At 38.6% G+C, this 19120-nt stretch overlaps 1 protein-coding gene and 1 long non-coding RNA gene across 25 annotated transcripts in view; one reads left to right on the top strand and one right to left on the bottom strand.

The window, feature by feature from the left end:
- The window catches only part of NRXN1 (neurexin 1), a 1133558-nt gene extending 1117681 nt beyond the window's left edge, over window positions 1–15877 (bottom strand). For 13 of the 24 annotated variants that reach the window (XM_054474905.2, XM_054474907.2, XM_063648742.1 and 10 more), the window contains exons 1-2: window positions 14867–15289; window positions 10415–12108 (exon numbers count right to left, since the gene is read on the bottom strand). In XM_054474905.2, coding sequence (XP_054330880.1) covers window positions 10415–11186 — 772 coding nt within the window. In that variant the 5' untranslated portion in view covers window positions 11187–12108; window positions 14867–15289. Of the gene's footprint in view, window positions 1–10414; window positions 12109–14866; window positions 15297–15855 lie in introns of those variants that run through there. The other 11 variants (XM_063648746.1, XM_063648747.1, XM_063648748.1 and 8 more) reach the window with 4 other exon arrangements.
- The window catches only part of LOC129030077 (uncharacterized), a 1381814-nt gene continuing 1378179 nt past the window's right edge, over window positions 15486–19120 (top strand). Inside the window, exon 1 of the long non-coding RNA XR_008500551.1 lies at window positions 15486–15901. This is a non-coding gene — a long non-coding RNA (uncharacterized LOC129030077). The remainder of the gene's footprint in view (window positions 15902–19120) is intronic.

Genomic DNA, 19120 nt, shown 5'->3' with positions numbered 1-19120 from the left:
TAATAAGAACACGTGGACACAGGGAGGGGAACAGCACACACTGGGGCCTGTCGGGGGGTGGGGGTCTAGGGGACGCATATCATTAGGAGAAATACCTAATGTAGATGACAGATTGATGGGTGCAGCAAACCACCATGGCACGTGTATACCTATGTAACAAACCTGCATGCTCTGCCCATGTATCCCAGAACTTAAAGTATAATTAAAAATAAATAAATAAATATCAAAAGCAAATATGTGTATCAGTTGCCTAACTTTTCTGATAAAAGAGGTTTCTGGGATTCTTTTTTTTTTTTCTTTTAAGAGACAGGGTCTTGCTCAGTTGCTCAGGCTGGAGTGCAGTGGCGCAATAATAGCCCACTGCCTCCTAGAACTCCTGGGATCAAGCAATCTTCACACCTCAGCCTCCTGACTAGCTGGGACTACAATACAAGTATGGCCACCATATCTAGCTTTTTTTTTTTTTTTTTTGTAGAGATGAGGTCTCGCTTTGTTGTCCCGGCTGGTCTGGTACTCTTGGACTCAAGTGACTCTCCTTGGACTCCCAAAGCACTGGGATTACCTTATTTCCTAGAAAGTCGGCACAACTTTTTAAATAGACACTCATAAATGTATACACTTACACATTTCATTGTGCTTTTGCGTAGTGAAATACAATATGTAACTTCCTATATTTAGAATGTTTTCAATTCAGTAAATTAAACATTTAACATTTGTAGCATGACATATAATTTTAAATAAATAATTACATTATTTGCTAGAAAATAAATCAATTTTTCACTAAAGTTAAAGAGCTCAAGCTGTACAGTGGTTTCTTCCACACAACAACTATAGTCATATGCTGCCATGCCAGCTATTTCCCTAAGGAGAGTCCAGGCATGCTTAATTATAGAGGAACATCATTACTTAGAAGAAAAACATGAGTCTTTGATTTCCTTGTCTCTGCTGGACGGAGCTGTGGATTCTGCTGAATCTAGCAATGTCTGAGTAACACTTAAGCCTAGCTGTTTCCATATACGGGCCAGGTGTTGTGAGGTCCCAAACAACAGTACCTCCTAAGCTCTCATCAGTTGTGTTTCCATCATGGATTAGAATCCACACAGAATTCATTATGTCTATAATTAAATGAAGAAAGCCCTTCTGATGTCAGGGTATTAGTGAAGCAACTGTTCGTCTTGGCAGCTCCTCTTTTAACTTTTGGATTGCCAGATCTCTCCTTGGAACCAACCTAAGAAAGTACTATTTGAAGTAGCAGTTGTTCCTGCAGTGTGGTGTCAGTGCATTTCCAATTACAGTCCAGATAGTTTTGAGCGTGAGTAACTAGACAAGAGGCCAAGTCAGCACTTTGGCTTGCCAGGTCAGACTTATTTTCCTCCCACTTCTTTCCAATAATAGTTTCTCATATATACCTGAAATAGTACAGAGCATTCATCTTTCCAACCCTAAGAACCACTCCTAAGTTCAATTTCAAGCTATGTGTTGGGAAGCCAAACTCGCTTAGCCAAAAAGAGGCACTATCTTCTCATTATGACATTTCAATTAAGTGCCCACTGTACCATCATCTAGATTTTCAGCAGAACCATATTCTAACTCAGCAACGCTCACTATTTATGTGACTGAGCTAGTTCTTTATATTTGTGCTGACTCACCACAGAGGTTGATATTTTCAATAATTTTATCATCCAAACTCTGAAAGAGATGAAAATTTTGTGTTGCTTGTTTTCCAAAATAATAAGTTTTTCATCAAAAGGACAAAAATTAGTTGTAATACTATTTAGATACAAAATTTTGAGGCTTTACTGCTGGTTATGATAGAGTAGAATCAACCATAAAGTAGAATAAAAAAAGAAGGTTAACAAAGGAAGCAAATCAACAAGCGTTATGAAAACAAAGAGTGATGAATTCTGACAAGCTATTCCATTTTCTTTATTATCATGACATTAGGAAGCAGCACTAAATGTAAGAGTGTGTCACAACCGTCAAATCTGAATGCTTTATTACAACTCAGCCATTTAAAATAGTACCAACCTGAAAACTAGTGAACAAACAGCCCAGCATCCATTTGATAAGTGAAATATACGAGTTGTGTCATACAATGGACAGGTCTGCCTGCTAAGATATTGGGCATACTTGGACCCAAATCCCAGCTCTGCCATTTACGAGCTACTGAACTTTTAGCAAGTGATCTCTTCTAACTCACAGTTTTCTCACTGATAAAATCGATATTTTATAAAATTATCAAGTAGGACTATGGTAAGACTATATAAGATAAGATAGACAAAGCACACTGCATAATGCCTTTCACTCGAAAAACACTAAATAGTGATTTTAATAACAACTACTGTGATTCTTAACAGAATGATTTTAAATTATTCTCAAATTCAAGAGGTGCTTATGACCTTACCTTTAAGGAGAGGCATCTAGTCCATTTTCTGAAATAACTTAATGTATAATATTTTTGGGGAAAATCATGTATATTTGCAGATTTAGAAAATACTATGAGAGTTATGGTTGAACTAACCGGTAATGCCTTTTCCAATATCCAATTACTCATTCAAGTATTTACTGAGCTCTTACAAAATACTCATCATTCAATTACTTAACAATTCCAGCAGTTGAGTTGTTCTAATTGGACAACCTACGTTGCCTGATTGTGTTGGTAGGATTTGTGCTCCATGGATTCAAGTGTAAAATAAGAACCTATGTTTTATTTCTAAAATTATAAAGAACATAAAAGTGGAAAATGATTCAAATTCAAACACGGTATACAGTGTTTAAAACAGAGTACTTTCTCTGCTTACTTTTAAAATTATTTATAAATAGGTCTGCTTTCTGGAATATTCTTTGGATATATGTTACAAATATTTGACTTTTATGCTCAACATTTTTCAATATAGATTTCCATTAAGGATTACTTTGTAACTAAGCTTTTTTATATATTCAGTGCATTGGTATTCACTGAACAGCATTTCTGTTTTAATTTGAAAGATTTTTTTTAAAGTTGAAGGAGAGTTTACATACAGTAAAGCATATACATTTTACGTCTATAGTTCAGTGAATCTTTACAAATGTAACCACCACCCACATCACGCCCAATGCTCCATTGTTTTGTCCTCTTCTAGTCAAGACCACTAAAAGGTACCTTTATCCTGACCTCTATCATCATAGATTAGTTGTATCTGTTTTAAACTTCATATAAACAGAATTATATAGTATGCACTCATATAATTGCTGCCTTAAAGCACTTATTTGTTTAAATTTTACCCAAGCGGAATAAGGGAAACAATGTGCTCTTTACTTAGCTTGTCATAATATCCATATTTTAAAGCATAATAATAAGAGAACTCTACCAAATCTGATGCATACTTCTGGGCATAAATGATCTAAAATACATTTAAAATGACCCCAAAGTAGATTTAAAGAAACATGATTTACATTTTTATAATACTATTAGCATTCACAACATCCTACAGCAATCTACCTGCTACCATTTAATATCTCCCTCAAACTTTTAAACTTTGAAAGAGTGTGTATCTATTATCTACTCGCAAACAATCTGTGAAGTAGGCTGGCATTAGTTCACAATATATTAGTAGTCTGACTAGGTGGTTTCGCAATTCGCAACCTTAGAAAATAAAACAGAACATTGATGGTGTTATTTTACTTTTAACATCTATTAAGATGTAAAGTTCCACCTGGAATTTAGTTCTTCAGATTCCAAACCATGTTCTGTTTACACACAAAATACAAATAATCATGTGGCAAGAAAGGAATCTGAGGGTGCATGGTACCCATTCCAGTATTCAAGTAGAACTACATGGAATCCATGCTCAGGAGAGAAAACCAAAAGACTTGCAATTTTCTGAAGAGCTCTAAAGTAACTGGCCAAAATTTTGTTTTCCAAAGCTAATTAGAATATTTTAAGACTTACGTATTCAGCAAAGGCCGTGTAAATTTACCTATTCCTACACTTATGAATAATGAATAACAGAAAATGAACAAAATTATAGAGAAGTACACAACAAAAAAAGTATAAGATTTTTGCATACTGTTTTTTTAATAAACCAAAAAACTTTAAAAAATGTAAAAATAATTTTTTCTGAATTACATCAAATATGCTTATATACTTTTTGAGAGCACAGTTTGCACAGGAACTTCTAATAGGTTTATTAACCCAATAATAAAACAAAACCTGAATATCTATTGTAAGGCCTAATTTTCAGTACATATTTATAGGAGTTAATTCTGCAACCAGTGTAGCTGAGGAAGGAGTATAGAATGTGGTCAATGACCATTTTCAGGTACTAATATGTCTCAGAGTCCTGATTTTCATAATGCAGCTAAGAATGCCAGAAATATTATACAGTGCCAGTTCTTTCTATAGTCAATCAGGATAACTATACTTTTAATAATCAATTTAATTCACATTTAATGATATCCAAAACTGAACATATCAGTGTCATGTATATATATATATATATATATATACACACACACAATTTTATGCTGAAAAATATAATCTAAATGTGATAACTAAAATAACAGCTTGCTTGAACTTTTAAAGCCAAATATATTACCTATCTTATCTGCAGCATATGTGTAAATAACTTTAATGTATAAGAGAGTCTCAAAGACAAGTTATAAATTGAATAAACCTTTTTTATACTAAAGCTATTAAAACTTTTCCTATTTGATAGATAACGTACTATAAACTTCAAAGTAAATGATATCTTCAATAAGCTATTAATGTAGTAAAAATCACTGCTTAAATATAAAATTGGGATGGAATACAGGTATTAGTTTATGTGGAAAGTGAAAGTATAGTTTCTACATATACTTTTGTGTTAAGTGCTTGCTAAATCACAAAATTCTCAGAATGTGATTTTTTAACATATTTTGAGTAACAGCTCATAAAACAGCTGCATAAAACAGAAACAGAGGCTCGTCTTTATAAACTGAAACTTTAGGCAGGTAATGGATCATTATTATACTAAAATTCCTTTTAGACAAGAAAGAAGAAGTTCTATACATTTAAATTTTGCTTGAAAGTACCCCTAAAGAAAATAGTGTCAGTGGATATAGTGAGTGAGATAATAGTAACAAAAATAACACGTGGACACTTACAAAATGCTTACTATATGCCAGGCACTAATCTAAGAGATTCACATGAAGTCACCTGCTTCATTTTCTTAAGAGCTCTAAGAAGTAAGTAGTATTCTCATCCCAATTTCACAGGTAACACAATTGAGGAATAGAAAGTTTGAGTGTGTCACTTGAAACCAGGCAGTCTGGCCCAAGAGTCTGTATAATTTAACCTCTACACTACAACTGCATCTCAGAATAGGAAAACAAAATCTCAAAATAATATATTTGACTTTATTTGTGGCATTTTAGAATAGTAACTCAGTTTTGATTATTACCTCATAGTCAAAATAAACTTTTTAATAAACAGATGCCTTTCACTGTCATACTTTTAAGAGTTTCCCAGAATGCTTCCTCTAGATCAAAACTATTGATGAGTTTCTGTGACTCAGAGCTTTCTCAACACAGGTGATCCACCTTTTCCTACAATAGCAGACTTCAAACAAAACTCTGGCAAAATCTCTGAATCATTCTTAACCAGTATCTACTTATATAATAACTACTTAAATGAAAACAATCTTACAAAGATTACAAGCACCTACAAAATATTTTCCTTTATTGTAGTAGTTACAATGTTGATTCAAACAAAAAATATATTTTGTCACTAGAACATGTACTTGGAGGTATACTATAAATTATGGCACTGTACTTGGGGTATGCTATAAAGTGTGGCACTGCCACTGGGTTCCAAAGACCCATAAATTCAATGGGTGTATCTGCAGGAAACCACACTATAATCCACATAAAGGGTTCAGGTAATGCTTTTCACAGGTAGAACCAAAGTGTTCTGAACAATCAACGGCCTTACATTTCTACACCTATCCAAACCCATGATGACTTTAACTTCCTTCAAGAAAGAAATATATTTTTCCCCTAGTTTAATCTACAGCTTACTGTTGGTGCTTAACAAATGATGTTGACTGACAAAGAGAAAATAATGTTTCCTCTTTTTCCCTGGCCCCCTTTCAATCTGTTCTCTACACTGTAGCTAGAGTGACATTTTGGAAATATAAATGTGATAATCTTCCTCCCTACCATCCACACTACACTCTTTCCATTACTATTTTATCACTTTTACAGTAAAGACAAAAATACCTGACATGGTCCAGAAGGTTGTGCACTGCCTGACCCCACTCCTCTCAAGTATGGAGTTAGAACTCCATGCTTAAGGCATTCTCTCAGTGGCACATGCTGTGCCATCTCCTGCATCAGAATTCTGTTCCTCTGGGCTTTACCTGATTAATACTTTTCCTCTGCCTTAATTTGGTTAATTCTTTCTCACTTTTTCAGATTTCAGTTTAATAATCACTTTTTATTATATCAGCTGACACTATTTTAAGTTTTCATAGTATCATGCACCCATCCTTCAAAATACATACCACAATTTTAAGCTTCATTTTTTTTAAAGTCAATATGCCTTCTCACTAGAATATGAGGTCTATGAAAGTAATAATTATTTCTGCACTACCATTTTATTGCATAAGCCTAGTACTCTGGTACACAAAACAATCAGTACTTGCTGAATAAAGAAATTAATAAACAAATGAATGAATGAACAAATGAATGAATGAGTGAATGTGGTTGCCTATCTGGTCACATTAACAAAGTAATGGAAAGCAGGAGCTTTCTTAAGTCACATCTATCATACTGACATGTTCAGTAACATTAAACAATCAGGAAGCATAAGCCATATGTGTTTATGGCCATTTAAATAGAGAACATGCAAAAAAAGTGAAACAGTCCAATGTGGGATTTTAATATACATGACTCTAAAATGCACGAGACCTGGGGATCTGGAAATCATGAGAAATATAACTTAATTTCTTATTGATTATCCTTGTTATTCTTGTTTTTAAACTGGATAGCTATGAACTTCACTATTCTTTCAAGTTGCTAGGGATCTATGAGTGCTCTTAAGTAGAAATAATGTTCAAGGTCATTTAGATGAGACCATAATAATGGTCCAGGCACTTAGATGAAATGAATATGAAAAAGCTATGTACCCTGTAAGCATTCATCACTCAGGAAAGGTGACATTTTTGCTTAGTTGAGTTCTGAGGCTGACGCTCAGGGTCAAAGAACATAAGTGATGCATAAAGTATTTTTGTTCTATCAGCCATTTTTATATGTTTTTTTTTCCCTTGAATAACACCTGAACCTGAAAATAATCTCAACCCAAATGAACTGGAAATCTTATTTGCCAGACATGAAGAAAAAGGGCTTGGGAACAAATAAAACTGTTTATGCTCTTACCCAGGTTCTGCCACTAACCTGGCCATGACACATAACCTTTCCAGGATTCTCTATCAATACATACATAAATAAAACTTGCTAGGCTCAAACACAAAGCCAGGATGAAATTGAGCTCATTCAATAAAAATATTCTGGAAATTCATAGGTGCATAAGTTGTTTCAAGGCACTCTTGACTGGAGGTTGGGGGAGAGATAATATTTTTATTATCTTATTATAGTCTTACTTTTTAGTAGTTCTTATTGTATTTTCAATATGAAGGCAGCCAAATGGTGTTAAAATTTTAAAAGTATTATAGTTGGGACCAGAGATAAGCTGAATTTATGTTTAATATTTACTTGTCTGTTTTTTTCCCTAAATTTTCTTAATGAAGTGAACTCATTTATTTTAAAATTAGTTTTTATGAAGAACATGGCAAACAATGTAAATACTGGCTACAAGCAGAGCTTTGTTGATATTTCACCCGAATAGAAATCATCTATCCCTAGCCATTAATACATGATCTGTATTGGGAGAGGCATCCATTCTCAATTAGTTATTCAATAGTCACTTGACACACATGAAATAGGGAAAATAAGCAAAATGGAGGCCAATCCTTCTAGGAAGACTGACTCTGCCTTTATCACTCCATCTCCCAATTCTGTGATACTCAAAAGAATCCAACCTTTTGTTTTCCTTCTATGTTTAGTGATGATCTTTTGCACTACGTTTTCAGTTCAAATTTTCAAAGTCACTCAATGCTTGAGAAGAATCCTAATAGATTTGCTGTTCTGAGTTGAATTACCCTATGTACCAGGCACTATACTGTTCAATTATGCATCTTGGTAATTCCAAATTCTTTATCTTATAGAAAGAGCTATCCATTTGCAAAATAAAATACATTTCAGATACATCTAATTCTGCTTCTCTTTAACAAATTACTTTTTCCACTCTTAACTGTTCCTGATTATGCATGATCTCTGAATCCCTACATTAAAAATGCATAGAAAAATAAAAATTTTCATTTAAAACACCCTCCCACACAGTACAAGCTGTCATTGTGTCATATTTGTTTCCTAATTTAAGGAAGGAAGCTACATTTCATGTGTCCTTCATTAAATTGCCTTCTCTGTATTTTAAAGTGGCATTAGGATACTTAAGGCAATGTTCCCATAAAATAATGTTCATTTTTAAATTTGTTTCTATTAATCAGTGCAAAAGTATGCAACTTCAAATTACAGTATGGAAATTATCATATCTACCTAGCATATTATTCATGATTCACAATTAGATTTGCTAGAAGAAAAAAATTATCTTTTTTATTTTGTAAAACATAACTGTAAAGCCTGCTCTCATAACCATAGAAATGTACTGTTAAAGCTGAACTGCTGTATAGGCCATGGAAAACACAGTTTTCTATAATTACCTAAGCCAAAATATAATGAAAAACAAAAACCCACATGAAGACAGAGCGCAACAAAATAGCCCTTTCTTTCTTCCCCTCCTCCTAATGCTGTGAAGGCTACAGAAGTCTCCTAAAGACCAGTGTTTTTTCTTCCTAACTAACTGTCCTTGCTGTTTAAACAATTACAAATCTTATCAAGTCTTCATTTCCTGAAAGTCAAGTGAGAGAGAACTGCCAACTCTAATAAGATTTACAAAGGCTAGCTCCCCTTAGCAGTGTCAGCAAAAAACAAAGACATTATACAATAAAACGCAGCCACACAGAGCTTTTGTCCCTATAGCTTTCAAAATCAGATTTAATAATTCACCTTTCTTTCACCCATTTCAGCCACAAATGCCATTTATCCATGTGTTGATTGCCTTGCTTTGACCCATAAGCTATCTACTTTAAATCCTGACATCTCCTACTTAGCCACTGATTTCGTCTTTTTCACACCACTCACTCACTTTCTGTTAGAGGCTTTGCTGTATTTATACAACAGTATTTTCCTTGGTCATTGTCATGTAACAGCATCGGCAAAACACACTGAAGACTGAATTTTATTTCTAAAGGGGAGAAAATAGAACTTAGGTATGACTTTTGTTGTTTAATGCCGCACTGTTTTAAGCCCCAAGAACCACAGAAATTAAAACCTGGCCTCCACTACCCATATAAATGTCATTAGCCGAATAACCTTAGAAAATCTCTTGCAACCCCTTACATGCATCCCTGTTTATTAGTCTGCAGAAGCTTCCCAATCCAGCAACATCTAAATTTCTCTACCACTGTATTTCTCTTTATCAGGCATTTGTTAATTAAGAAATGTTATTTAATCTCTAACATTTTTAAACGTCAGCTGACCTCACACTTCAAGAAACCGCATAAATGACAAAATTTTACTTAAATTTGACAAATGTTGGACTTGGATATAACAGTGGAAACCAACATTATTCCAAAAAGCCTCCTGCTAATGAAGAAACTCTTCACACCCTCTCTTCCCCTTTTTCCACAACCAAAAGCAAGTTTTTACCGCTCTATCTGCAAAAGGCAGAGCACTGCCCGTGAACCCTGTCTTTCTCGTCCTTTACCACGAGTGACCAGAACCACGTGGGGATTCTCAACCACCGCCGTGATATACCTCTCCTGTGCTTCATTTCTCATCAAACACATGCCCAATCTTCTAGATGCTTGTTTGCATATTAAGGGCAAAGTCTGTGTGTTACAGATTTAGAAGTGGTAGAGACAAGTACAGTGGTCATATAGGTGGGCCGCAGTCCAATATAGGGCCCAACCTGCCGAAGAACCCGAGGAATAAGAAGAGGCCATTGTATTTGCCACTTGGAAGGGAGTAGTGTTGGTAGAAAGGTCTCCAGAAGGAACTCAAACTTGGATGTGGGGGCTGCCAATCCTTACGAGGATGTCAAGGGAGAAGCTGTGGAGGTGGTAAGGTAGAGAGGCCCCCAGAAACAAGGTCCTTCCCTCGAAGCGAACTGCCACACGTTTGGCCAGATTAGGAAGACCCCATGCACCAGCCCGGTCCCCTCCTCCCCGCGCCCTGCCCAGGCCCCGGCCCCCGTGGGTCGGGCGTCGGGCCTTACCTTGGCTGCAGTCCTTGCCGCGGAAGCCGGTTCGCGAGCAGTCGCACACGGCCTGGTCGTCCACCACGGAGCACACGCCTCCGTTGAGGCACACCCCGCCCTCGCCCTCCTCGCCCGCCTCGCACGGGCTTCCCCCTCCGCTGTTGGGCGGCTCATCGTCCAGCTTCACCTCGCCGCTGTCCACGGGCAGGACCTGCGAGGAGTTGACCCTCACGTCGCGAATCCACCCCTTGAAGGGCTCCCGCTCCCTCACCGAGGCCAGGGTGAGCTTGAGCGCCGCGGCGCGCAGTTCTGGGGGCAGCCCCCCGACTAAAAGGCCGCTGAACACCGTCATGTCCCTGCGCTTCGACTTGACCTCCACCCACTTGGCCTCCACCTGGTCGATGAAGAGCGTGGTGTTGCGGAACTGGCGGCGGATGCGCACGCTGTGCCAGGCGCCGTCGTTAACTGGCGTGTCGGCCAGGAGCGTCGCGGGCTCAGCGCAGAAGATGGAGAAGCTGAGCTGCAGGCGGCCACCGCGCGTCAGAATCAGCTCCAGGAAGTCGCAGAACCCCTCGTCGTCGAAGTAGAGCACGAGGCCGCGGGCGCTGCGCGTCTTGAGCTGGAAGCTCATCTCGCTCTCGCAGCAGGCGTTCCACTTGGGGAAGCGCGTCCATTGGCCCTCGGCGCCCGGAAACTCCAGCCCGCTGCCCAGCTCCGCCCAGCAACCCAGGAGCAGCAGCGAGAGGCACAGAAGAAAACAGCCCCCGCGCTGGAGCAGCGCCGTCCCCATGCTCGGGGCTGGGGTGCGGCGGGGGGGTGCCGGGGCCGACAGGGTCAAAATGGTCCTGGACACCGTGACGAAGAAATAAGGGTCCCGAGAGACAGAAAGGTAAGGGGAAAGGCGGGAGTGGGAGGGACGTGCCCTCCTTTATCTAGTTCTTTTTTTCTTCTTCTTCTTCCAATAACCCCGCCCTCTCTCCGTGTAGTCCTCTTCCAACTGGAAAACGTTGACCCCAGTGGTACAGGGTAGCCACAGAACTTCCAGACCAAAGGGAGGATGCACTTTGGAGGCAACGTTCTGGAAAAGGCTTCAACAAAAGATCAAGGGAAAGCACTGACCCATTTGAGTCTGATTAACTAATTTAAGAGCATCTGCAGCGTCAACAGATACTTAACTCCTCAAATCCCATTATCTGCCAGGTTCCACCAGTGGTACCAGGCCAAAAGGAAGCAGTGAGAGTCAGTAAAAAGAAAACACTTTTCTCAAAAAAGTACAGGAAGCCAGCAGTGAGCCAGTATCCTTGGATGCTTGTGAATGCCTCAAGTGTGTCTCCTTCAGATGTGGTGTCTTAAAGCAGAACGGAGAAAAGGATGCTTGCCTCTTTAGGGCACCACTTCTTAACCCGAGGATAGCTTCAAAGGCCTGCTTCTTCTGTCATAGCATGGGCTTTAGCACCGCTGCAGCCAAAGCCTAATTCCTTGTGCATGGTCTCACAAGTTGGATTTTACTTCTCTTTTCAGCCACGGCAACAGTAGGACTCAAACCCAGCAGTTGCGAAATAGCCAGAAGCTGTTAGATGTAGAAATCACAACAGCTCCTCTTCTTTTCTCTCTGCCTCTGCAGGGCCAAGCTAAGATGCCAGCACATCAATTGGTTGTGTGTTGGTGATGCATTTTGGTTTTATCTTGTCTTTTTTTAAGGACTCAGACGTCTGCAGAGAATTAAAGTCAAAATTAAGGTCTAAAGTCAATATAGTATTATATAAATCATTATTCAACTCATAACACAGGTGTAGACCTGGTCCTATTAGTAAGGCAAAGAGTTAACCTTCTTGTATGGAGCTTTTGTTATCCTCACTACAAGTAAGTCCTAATATTTTCTAATAGTTAATATCGCACTTTTACAGTCAGCCATGACACCCTTGTAGTTTATTATAACTGTTAGTTGGTAACCCGAAGTTTTAAAGAGAAATTTGATTATGGTTATCCTTTTGTTTTTGCAAGATAGTTTAATTTTTAAAATATGTGAGGAGAGAAAAAATGCTTTTAAGGATTTCTACCTATGTTGTGTGCTTGTTCCGTGGACAGTAAAAATACAACCTATTCAAATCTCAGTTAAGAGATTTTACAATTGGCAAATTAGATTAAACTGTTGGCAGGAAGCTGCCAGCTTAGACTTGTATAGCATTCCTGCCATTTTATTTTTCTTAGAAGGAATATTGATGGTTTCTTGGTAGTCTTTTGCAAAATTTCACACAAGTATAGTTCTCCTTTATATTAATGAATAATATGTTGTAAAAGAAAACCACTAATTGGAGTCAGATTTATGTTTTTGGCATTGTCTCAATTGCCCTAATATTAACTTCTCTAAAAGTGCATAAAGTACTTAATATTTTGCCTAATAGTGTAGATCTAACTCCTCCTGAAGTCTGTATCTTGCTGTCAGCCCTCACAATTTGTGTGGTCAGAAGAGCAGTTGGCATGTATGTCGTCTTAGCTGCAATGGCTCCAGGATGCTAGAATTTAAAACCATACCTTTGAATCACTCACTATACTATTAAATCACTTCTCTTTATTCAACTCTAATCTGACAGGTTCTTGAAATGGTACAGAAATCATAAACACTGACTTTTTTCTAAGTCATTTTTTAACCAAAAAATTACTCTTACCTTTTGAAAAAAATTACAAATGTATAATCTCTTCATGTCAAGGAAGTGCATTATTTTTCTCACTATTTCTTATATTCCCCACCACTTGCAAACACACACACTGCAATATACATACACCATACACACATGCACACACACCCCAAATTTATTGTCTGGACGTATAAGCTCACTATCCAATTAACACTTTTTCCCCCTACAAGCTGAAACTAGCAGTAATTTATGGCACCGCATTGTGCTGCTGCTTCTCCATGGAGGGAGCTGAGAGCATTTCTCTTCAGTACAGAGCAGTCCCTACAGGTGTCAGCTGAGAGCCACCAAGCTAGGGGATCCCACTTCAAGTTCCTCCCAGATGAAATTGATGACTGGTTCTCTCTCTTTCAACACACACACACACGCTGTGCGGGTGTGCGCACATACACACTGCCCACTAGCAAAAGGAAATAAAAATCTCAGTTGCTTATTTATTATGGCTGATACATTCCACACCATCAGCAATCACCAGTCATATCTTGTCTTCTCCTGTATCAAACTCAAGGAAAGGGGCCCGTGAAGTCATCTGCAATATCATATTATTCAGTATACTTTCATATTTTAAGTAGACTCAGGAATCTGCTAAATTTTCAGTCATTTGCAAAATAAATCTGGAATGTCACGATCAAGAGTAGTGCTTTGAACCCTTTCTCAAGCTCATGTGTTAGAAAATCTTTTTTTTTCTTATGTGTGTAACTCTGTTGGAGCCAGTTATTATATTAATTAATATTACATTGATCACATAACCTTTTTTCTCCCGTCCCTCCTGCCCTCCTCCACTAATGCACACCTTGACAATTTTAAGGGATGGTGGAAGAGAGAAAAACCCTAGAGCAATATATACGTACATATAGATATCTGTACATTCTTATCACAGGGAGGTTAACTGGTTTTCCCAGTTCTTGGAGGAAGCTCATTGTATGTGAGCAAGTATCCGTATTTATATGGAGAAAAGAGGATTCTCTCTAGGTGCCAGAAAGACCTGGCGAGTTCACAAATTAGAGGATGAAATAAAGGGATCTGAAAAACAACCTTACTGCAGCCAAAAGAAGAAGCACTCTAATTCAAAAGCAGACTAACAGCATCATTAATCTTTTCTTTCATTTCTAGAATCAAATTCATCCCAAGTCACTAGGAGGATCAATACAGTATGCTCATCGGCTGCAGCTGCATATTTTAGTGTTTCTGATATCACACACACATACACACCTATACCTTTCCATGCACCCTTCAATATGTATATATCTTCATAAAGAACATGAAATCTCTGAGAGAAATTTTAGAAGTGCTTGTTATTTCACCCCTGGCTTTTGCAAAGTCCCTCAATACCAATGCACACCCAAAATTCTCTCTGGCTTTCCCGCCCAGTCTCTAAGCTCCATCTCTAATACTAGTGCAGTTTCTTGGAGCTCGGAGTCTACTGCACAAATTAAGGATGGGCACAGTGTGGGGCTGATGAGGTAGGGAAAGAAATATATAGAGAGATATTTTATTGCTTTGATATCTAGCCTGTCTGTTCTTTTCTTTCTTTTGCTAATAAATCACTGCATTCAGCCTTTAAGTTACTATCCCAGTTCCACCATCTCTTCTTGCCATCTATTTAAAAGGCTTCATGCAAAACAACCAAGATCTACACTCCTCCACCCTCCCACCACCCATCTTTCCCTGTGTATTTGTGGCAGATCCTGGCTCAGTTACAATGGGGAAAGATATCCTTCTTCAGCTTGCCTCGCCCCATCCCCTCCCCCCAACCCAAATTGAGCTTCTTTACCTGCCCGGTTATTCCCCTTAGCTCGAGCCAGAGCCTGAAGCATGCATCGGTCAAAGCGAATTTCCTGAGGTCTATGGATAAGGCGACTGCTGCTGCCTTTTCAGAGGCGTCAGGCTTGAGCGTCTATCTCCAGGAGTGCGGGAGGGGAGAACAGGCAACGGAGGGGAGCAGGAGGAGGAGGAGGAGGAGAAGGAGGAGGAGGGGGAGGAGAGGGAAAGAGCTGGGAAGGAAAAGGCGGTGGTGGAGCCTGAGAAGGCTGGGTTACGTGACGCCGGGTGCTGTCCTTCTGAAAGAGAAGGGCGGAGCTGAGCTCTCCGCAGTACCATGGAGAGCGGCGGGCCCGTCCTTTGGCTGGGGAATGGGTGGGCTTGGCCCGTGGTTGCAGCCCCTCCAGGTCTGGATGCTGCGGAGCGAGGTGCTTTTACCTTTGCATCGTCCCCTTGCAGGGGGAGCCTGATCCTGGGGACGGGGACCTGCCGCAAGCGGTTCTAACTTGTCACCATCCTCTCTTCCCCATCAGAAAGAAAGAAAAGAGAGAGAGAGAGAGAGAGAGAGAGAGGGAGAACGAACGAACGAACGAACACGAACCAGAGAACCACGTAGCCTACTGAGCATGCCCAGGCCCCTGCTAGACCCATGGAAAGCTGTATGGAGATTCCACTTCTCCGGGGTTTAGTAGTGATTGGGCGGGGATACCTGAGAGGGTGCCAGGAAAGGGCCCAGCAGTCAAAGAGAAGGGGCCAAGGAGTCGATGATTTTATGATGAGCTCTGGCTTTACTTGTGCACCTTGGTCTCCTGCTCGGAACCCTTGAAAAGAAGCTGCAGTTTTTCGAGGCATGCAGGGGCAAGCAAGACTCACACAGGCACTGGCATTCTCCTAGATCCGATATCCCTTGCCCCACCCCTTACTGTAGCTCTGCCTTGAGTAATCACAACAAATCTTCATGACTTGCCTAGGCTGTGCCAAAAAGATGTAAAAGGAACCCACCAGGGTAAGATGCCAACTTGCAGACGACGATCAACTGTGTGACAAGGTGCTTTTTACTGCAGCCTCTCGTCATTCTCTAGCCTTCCTTGCTCTGTCTTGAACCAAGTTTTCTACCTGTTTAACTCTTCCCTCCGTCTCCTCCTCCCTTTTGCAGCTGGTAAAACCTGGTGAAAGTAAAACTCGCTGTGAGGCTCCAACCATACAACCGGGCATGCCCAATAGGCATTGCTGGGTTTGGTGAGAAAGGGGTTAAATCTAAGGGCGCTTACAGATTAGGTGGTAGAGGAGTCCGGGGTCTGTGGCTTTAAATTATGGTTTGCACCCTGTGGGCATTTAAATTCCTATTCCTGTATATTCCTAGCCTGGGTTAGTTTTGGAGCAGATACAGACATTTTTATTGCAACGTCACAAACCTAATAGTCTGAACCTCAAATACTATAAGGCAAGACTATTTTTGGCCTCCAGGCCCTATAGGTAAGAATTTAAGAACTAGATAAATTTGGGAACATCAAAATAATATACATTACAATTACAATATGTATATTCTTCCAAAAAACTAGAACTCGTTCCTATGATAAGCCGATTTATACTTTTACTACTTTTGTAAAAGGGTCTAAATAACCTGAAGGCAGGTGTCACAGGTTTTAATATGTTTATCGCCCTTAGAGAGGCAGTTTTGTCAAGTGGTTACATGTTTGGGAAATAGATTGTCTGAGCTTCAATTCAATCTCTGCCATTTATTAGTTGTAACCCAGCAAGATACTTAACCTTATACTGCCTTAGTCACCTCATCTGTAAAATGGATATAATAATAGCTCCCTCTTCATGTGTTTGATGTTGTGAAGATGAAATGAATAAATAAACATAAAATATTTGGAATTGTGGATTCCAAATTGTGGAATATTGGCTATATTTATCAACTACAACCCACTCTGTGTTCTGTTTGACTCAATGGAAGGAATTTCTCTGAAACCGGAATTCTTTGACTATGAAATAGAGGTATTAGTCATTGTCAGCTTATTCCATAAGATTGCCTTGGGAATGTAATGAAATAATAGCTGTTAACATGATTCTTAAAACAAAAATTTAATTTTAAATGATATAAAACTAAGACTCAGAAAATTACTTATCTAAATTATTCAGTCATTCAGTGAACTTGAAACAAAAAATAGTCTTGTTAATTCAGGGCCTTTCTCAATTTTTCCTACCATTAGGTTATATAACAAATAGCACAGAAGGTACACCCCGATGTATTTAGTATAGAGCTAAAGCTTATTGCAAAAGTAAGTGGAATGGACAGCCCACTTTCAAAACTCAAGTCTAACTTGGTTCCATGATGCTCTTAAGATCTGGTGTGAACATGCATCAGTGAACATTATGGTAGTGGTAGAGGCACTCTTAAGAGTCAAAGCACTGCCTTTTACCTGGATTCATAAAAATTCATTATTTACCACCAATGCATGTGATCTGAACAATTTCCTACTTTATTTCATTTCGTCTTTGTGAATTTTTATTTTATCTTCAATTGGGCTACACAGTGTTTCCACTGAGTCAAGGTTTTCCTTGAGATGTCTTCTGTGGTGTTTTGATTAAAAAAAAATGTTGACATTCTTAATGCTGCATGTGTAAATTTTAAGATTAAAAAGACCAGTGTTCCCATATCTCTTCACCACCGCCTCCCTGACACACACACACAAACTATATAAACTGAAGGAATAGATGATGTATTGGAGTAATCACCTTTGCAGTCAGGTTTAAGGTACTTACTGTATGTAGTCCAAGGAAGTGGACAGCCAGAAAAACTTTCTTTTTCAGTAAATATGCAGAGAGAAAACTATCAGTATGTAGCTTAGAATGCAAATATCACAACATAATTTAATAAAAGTTGTTAAATGTATTTTAAAGTATGAGTTTTTCTGTTGTTTCTCCATAAATTACTTCAACTCTCTAAGTGCCAGTTTTTTCATCAGTGAAATAAAGGTAATGGGATCTCCATTTATAAGACTTGGTGGAGATAATGTCAACATTGAATGTTAATTTTGTGCCTACTCCTCGCCAAGCAGTGCTCTAAGTGCTTTACTTACATTAACTTATTCTAGCCTCACAGAAACTCTAAGAGGTAGGTTCTAGGATTTCACTCATTTTACCAATGAGAAAAAGTGAAGCACAGAGAGATTAGCCCAGATAGTCAAAGTCTAGTAAGCAAGCAACAGTGTGAGGAAAAATCCAAACTCAATTCTGTAATCTTAACCACCTTGCTACACTGACTTTCAATGGATCATCAGATATACCTAGCAAAGTGCTTGGCAGAATGCAGATGCCTGTAATTGTTCATTCCTTTTCCTTTCTAAGACTTTCATCAAGAGGAATCTAGGAAACTAAACAGTCAACTCCAGAATTTTGCCATAACATTCCTTAATGACTAATACTGTATGAAATATATGATAGTCATGTACTTTGTTGCATATTATAGGTGACGTGTTTTCAATGTTACTACCTTTTTTTGTTTGTTTCTGGGCAAGATGTGAGGTAATTCCTGTAGATCTGAATCTGAAGCAATCTAACATTTGTAAGAACAATCTAGTATTTTTCTAAAAGGTGGGAAGTAGGATTAATTCCTCCTGAATCACCTTAGGGAATCTACTAATTTTAGGCTACAGAAATATGTTAAGGATTTCAACTCCTGCCCCTAGCTACCACTCAGAACAAATGAGATAACTGTGAAATCAAGGTGCTTGTTTATGATTATGTCTGATTGGGAGAATTTGTGGCAACCCAAATATGGAAACATAAATAATATCTCATGCCATAAACTGGTAAACATTTTGCAACAATGAAAATGGAAATGCATGCTCACCTAAAGCAAGTATATTTCCATAGGTTATTAATATTAATGAGAATTCTAACATGGAGACTAACTCTACACTAAAAATAAATGAAACTAAGTAGTAAGATTTTTTTTGACTGAGAAACGAATGCAACAGAGACACTCTGTGTTTATTGCTGCAATCAGACCCTGTGCTTTAACATTAGGAAATCAGTGTAAACACCTACTTTCTCAATTAACATTAAGGTAAAGTGGAAGCTTTGAGATACGTATGAATTCCAATATTGATATCAGTTATGAAGGGTGCTTTATCTTTACTGATATAAGGGGTAGAAGAAGAAACACATGGTAACAATGAGGAAAAATATCAGTTGATATACATTAAATGCATTTTCACTTAAAATGAGAAACAACTCAAAAGAACAGTAAGATTTATCA

Source organism: Pongo pygmaeus, chromosome 12 (assembly GCF_028885625.2).
Source record: "Pongo pygmaeus isolate AG05252 chromosome 12, NHGRI_mPonPyg2-v2.0_pri, whole genome shotgun sequence".
NCBI lineage: Eukaryota > Metazoa > Chordata > Mammalia > Primates > Hominidae > Pongo > Pongo pygmaeus.
Note: the sequence above shows the minus strand (reverse complement) of the source record. Positions and strands in the feature narration are given on the sequence as shown.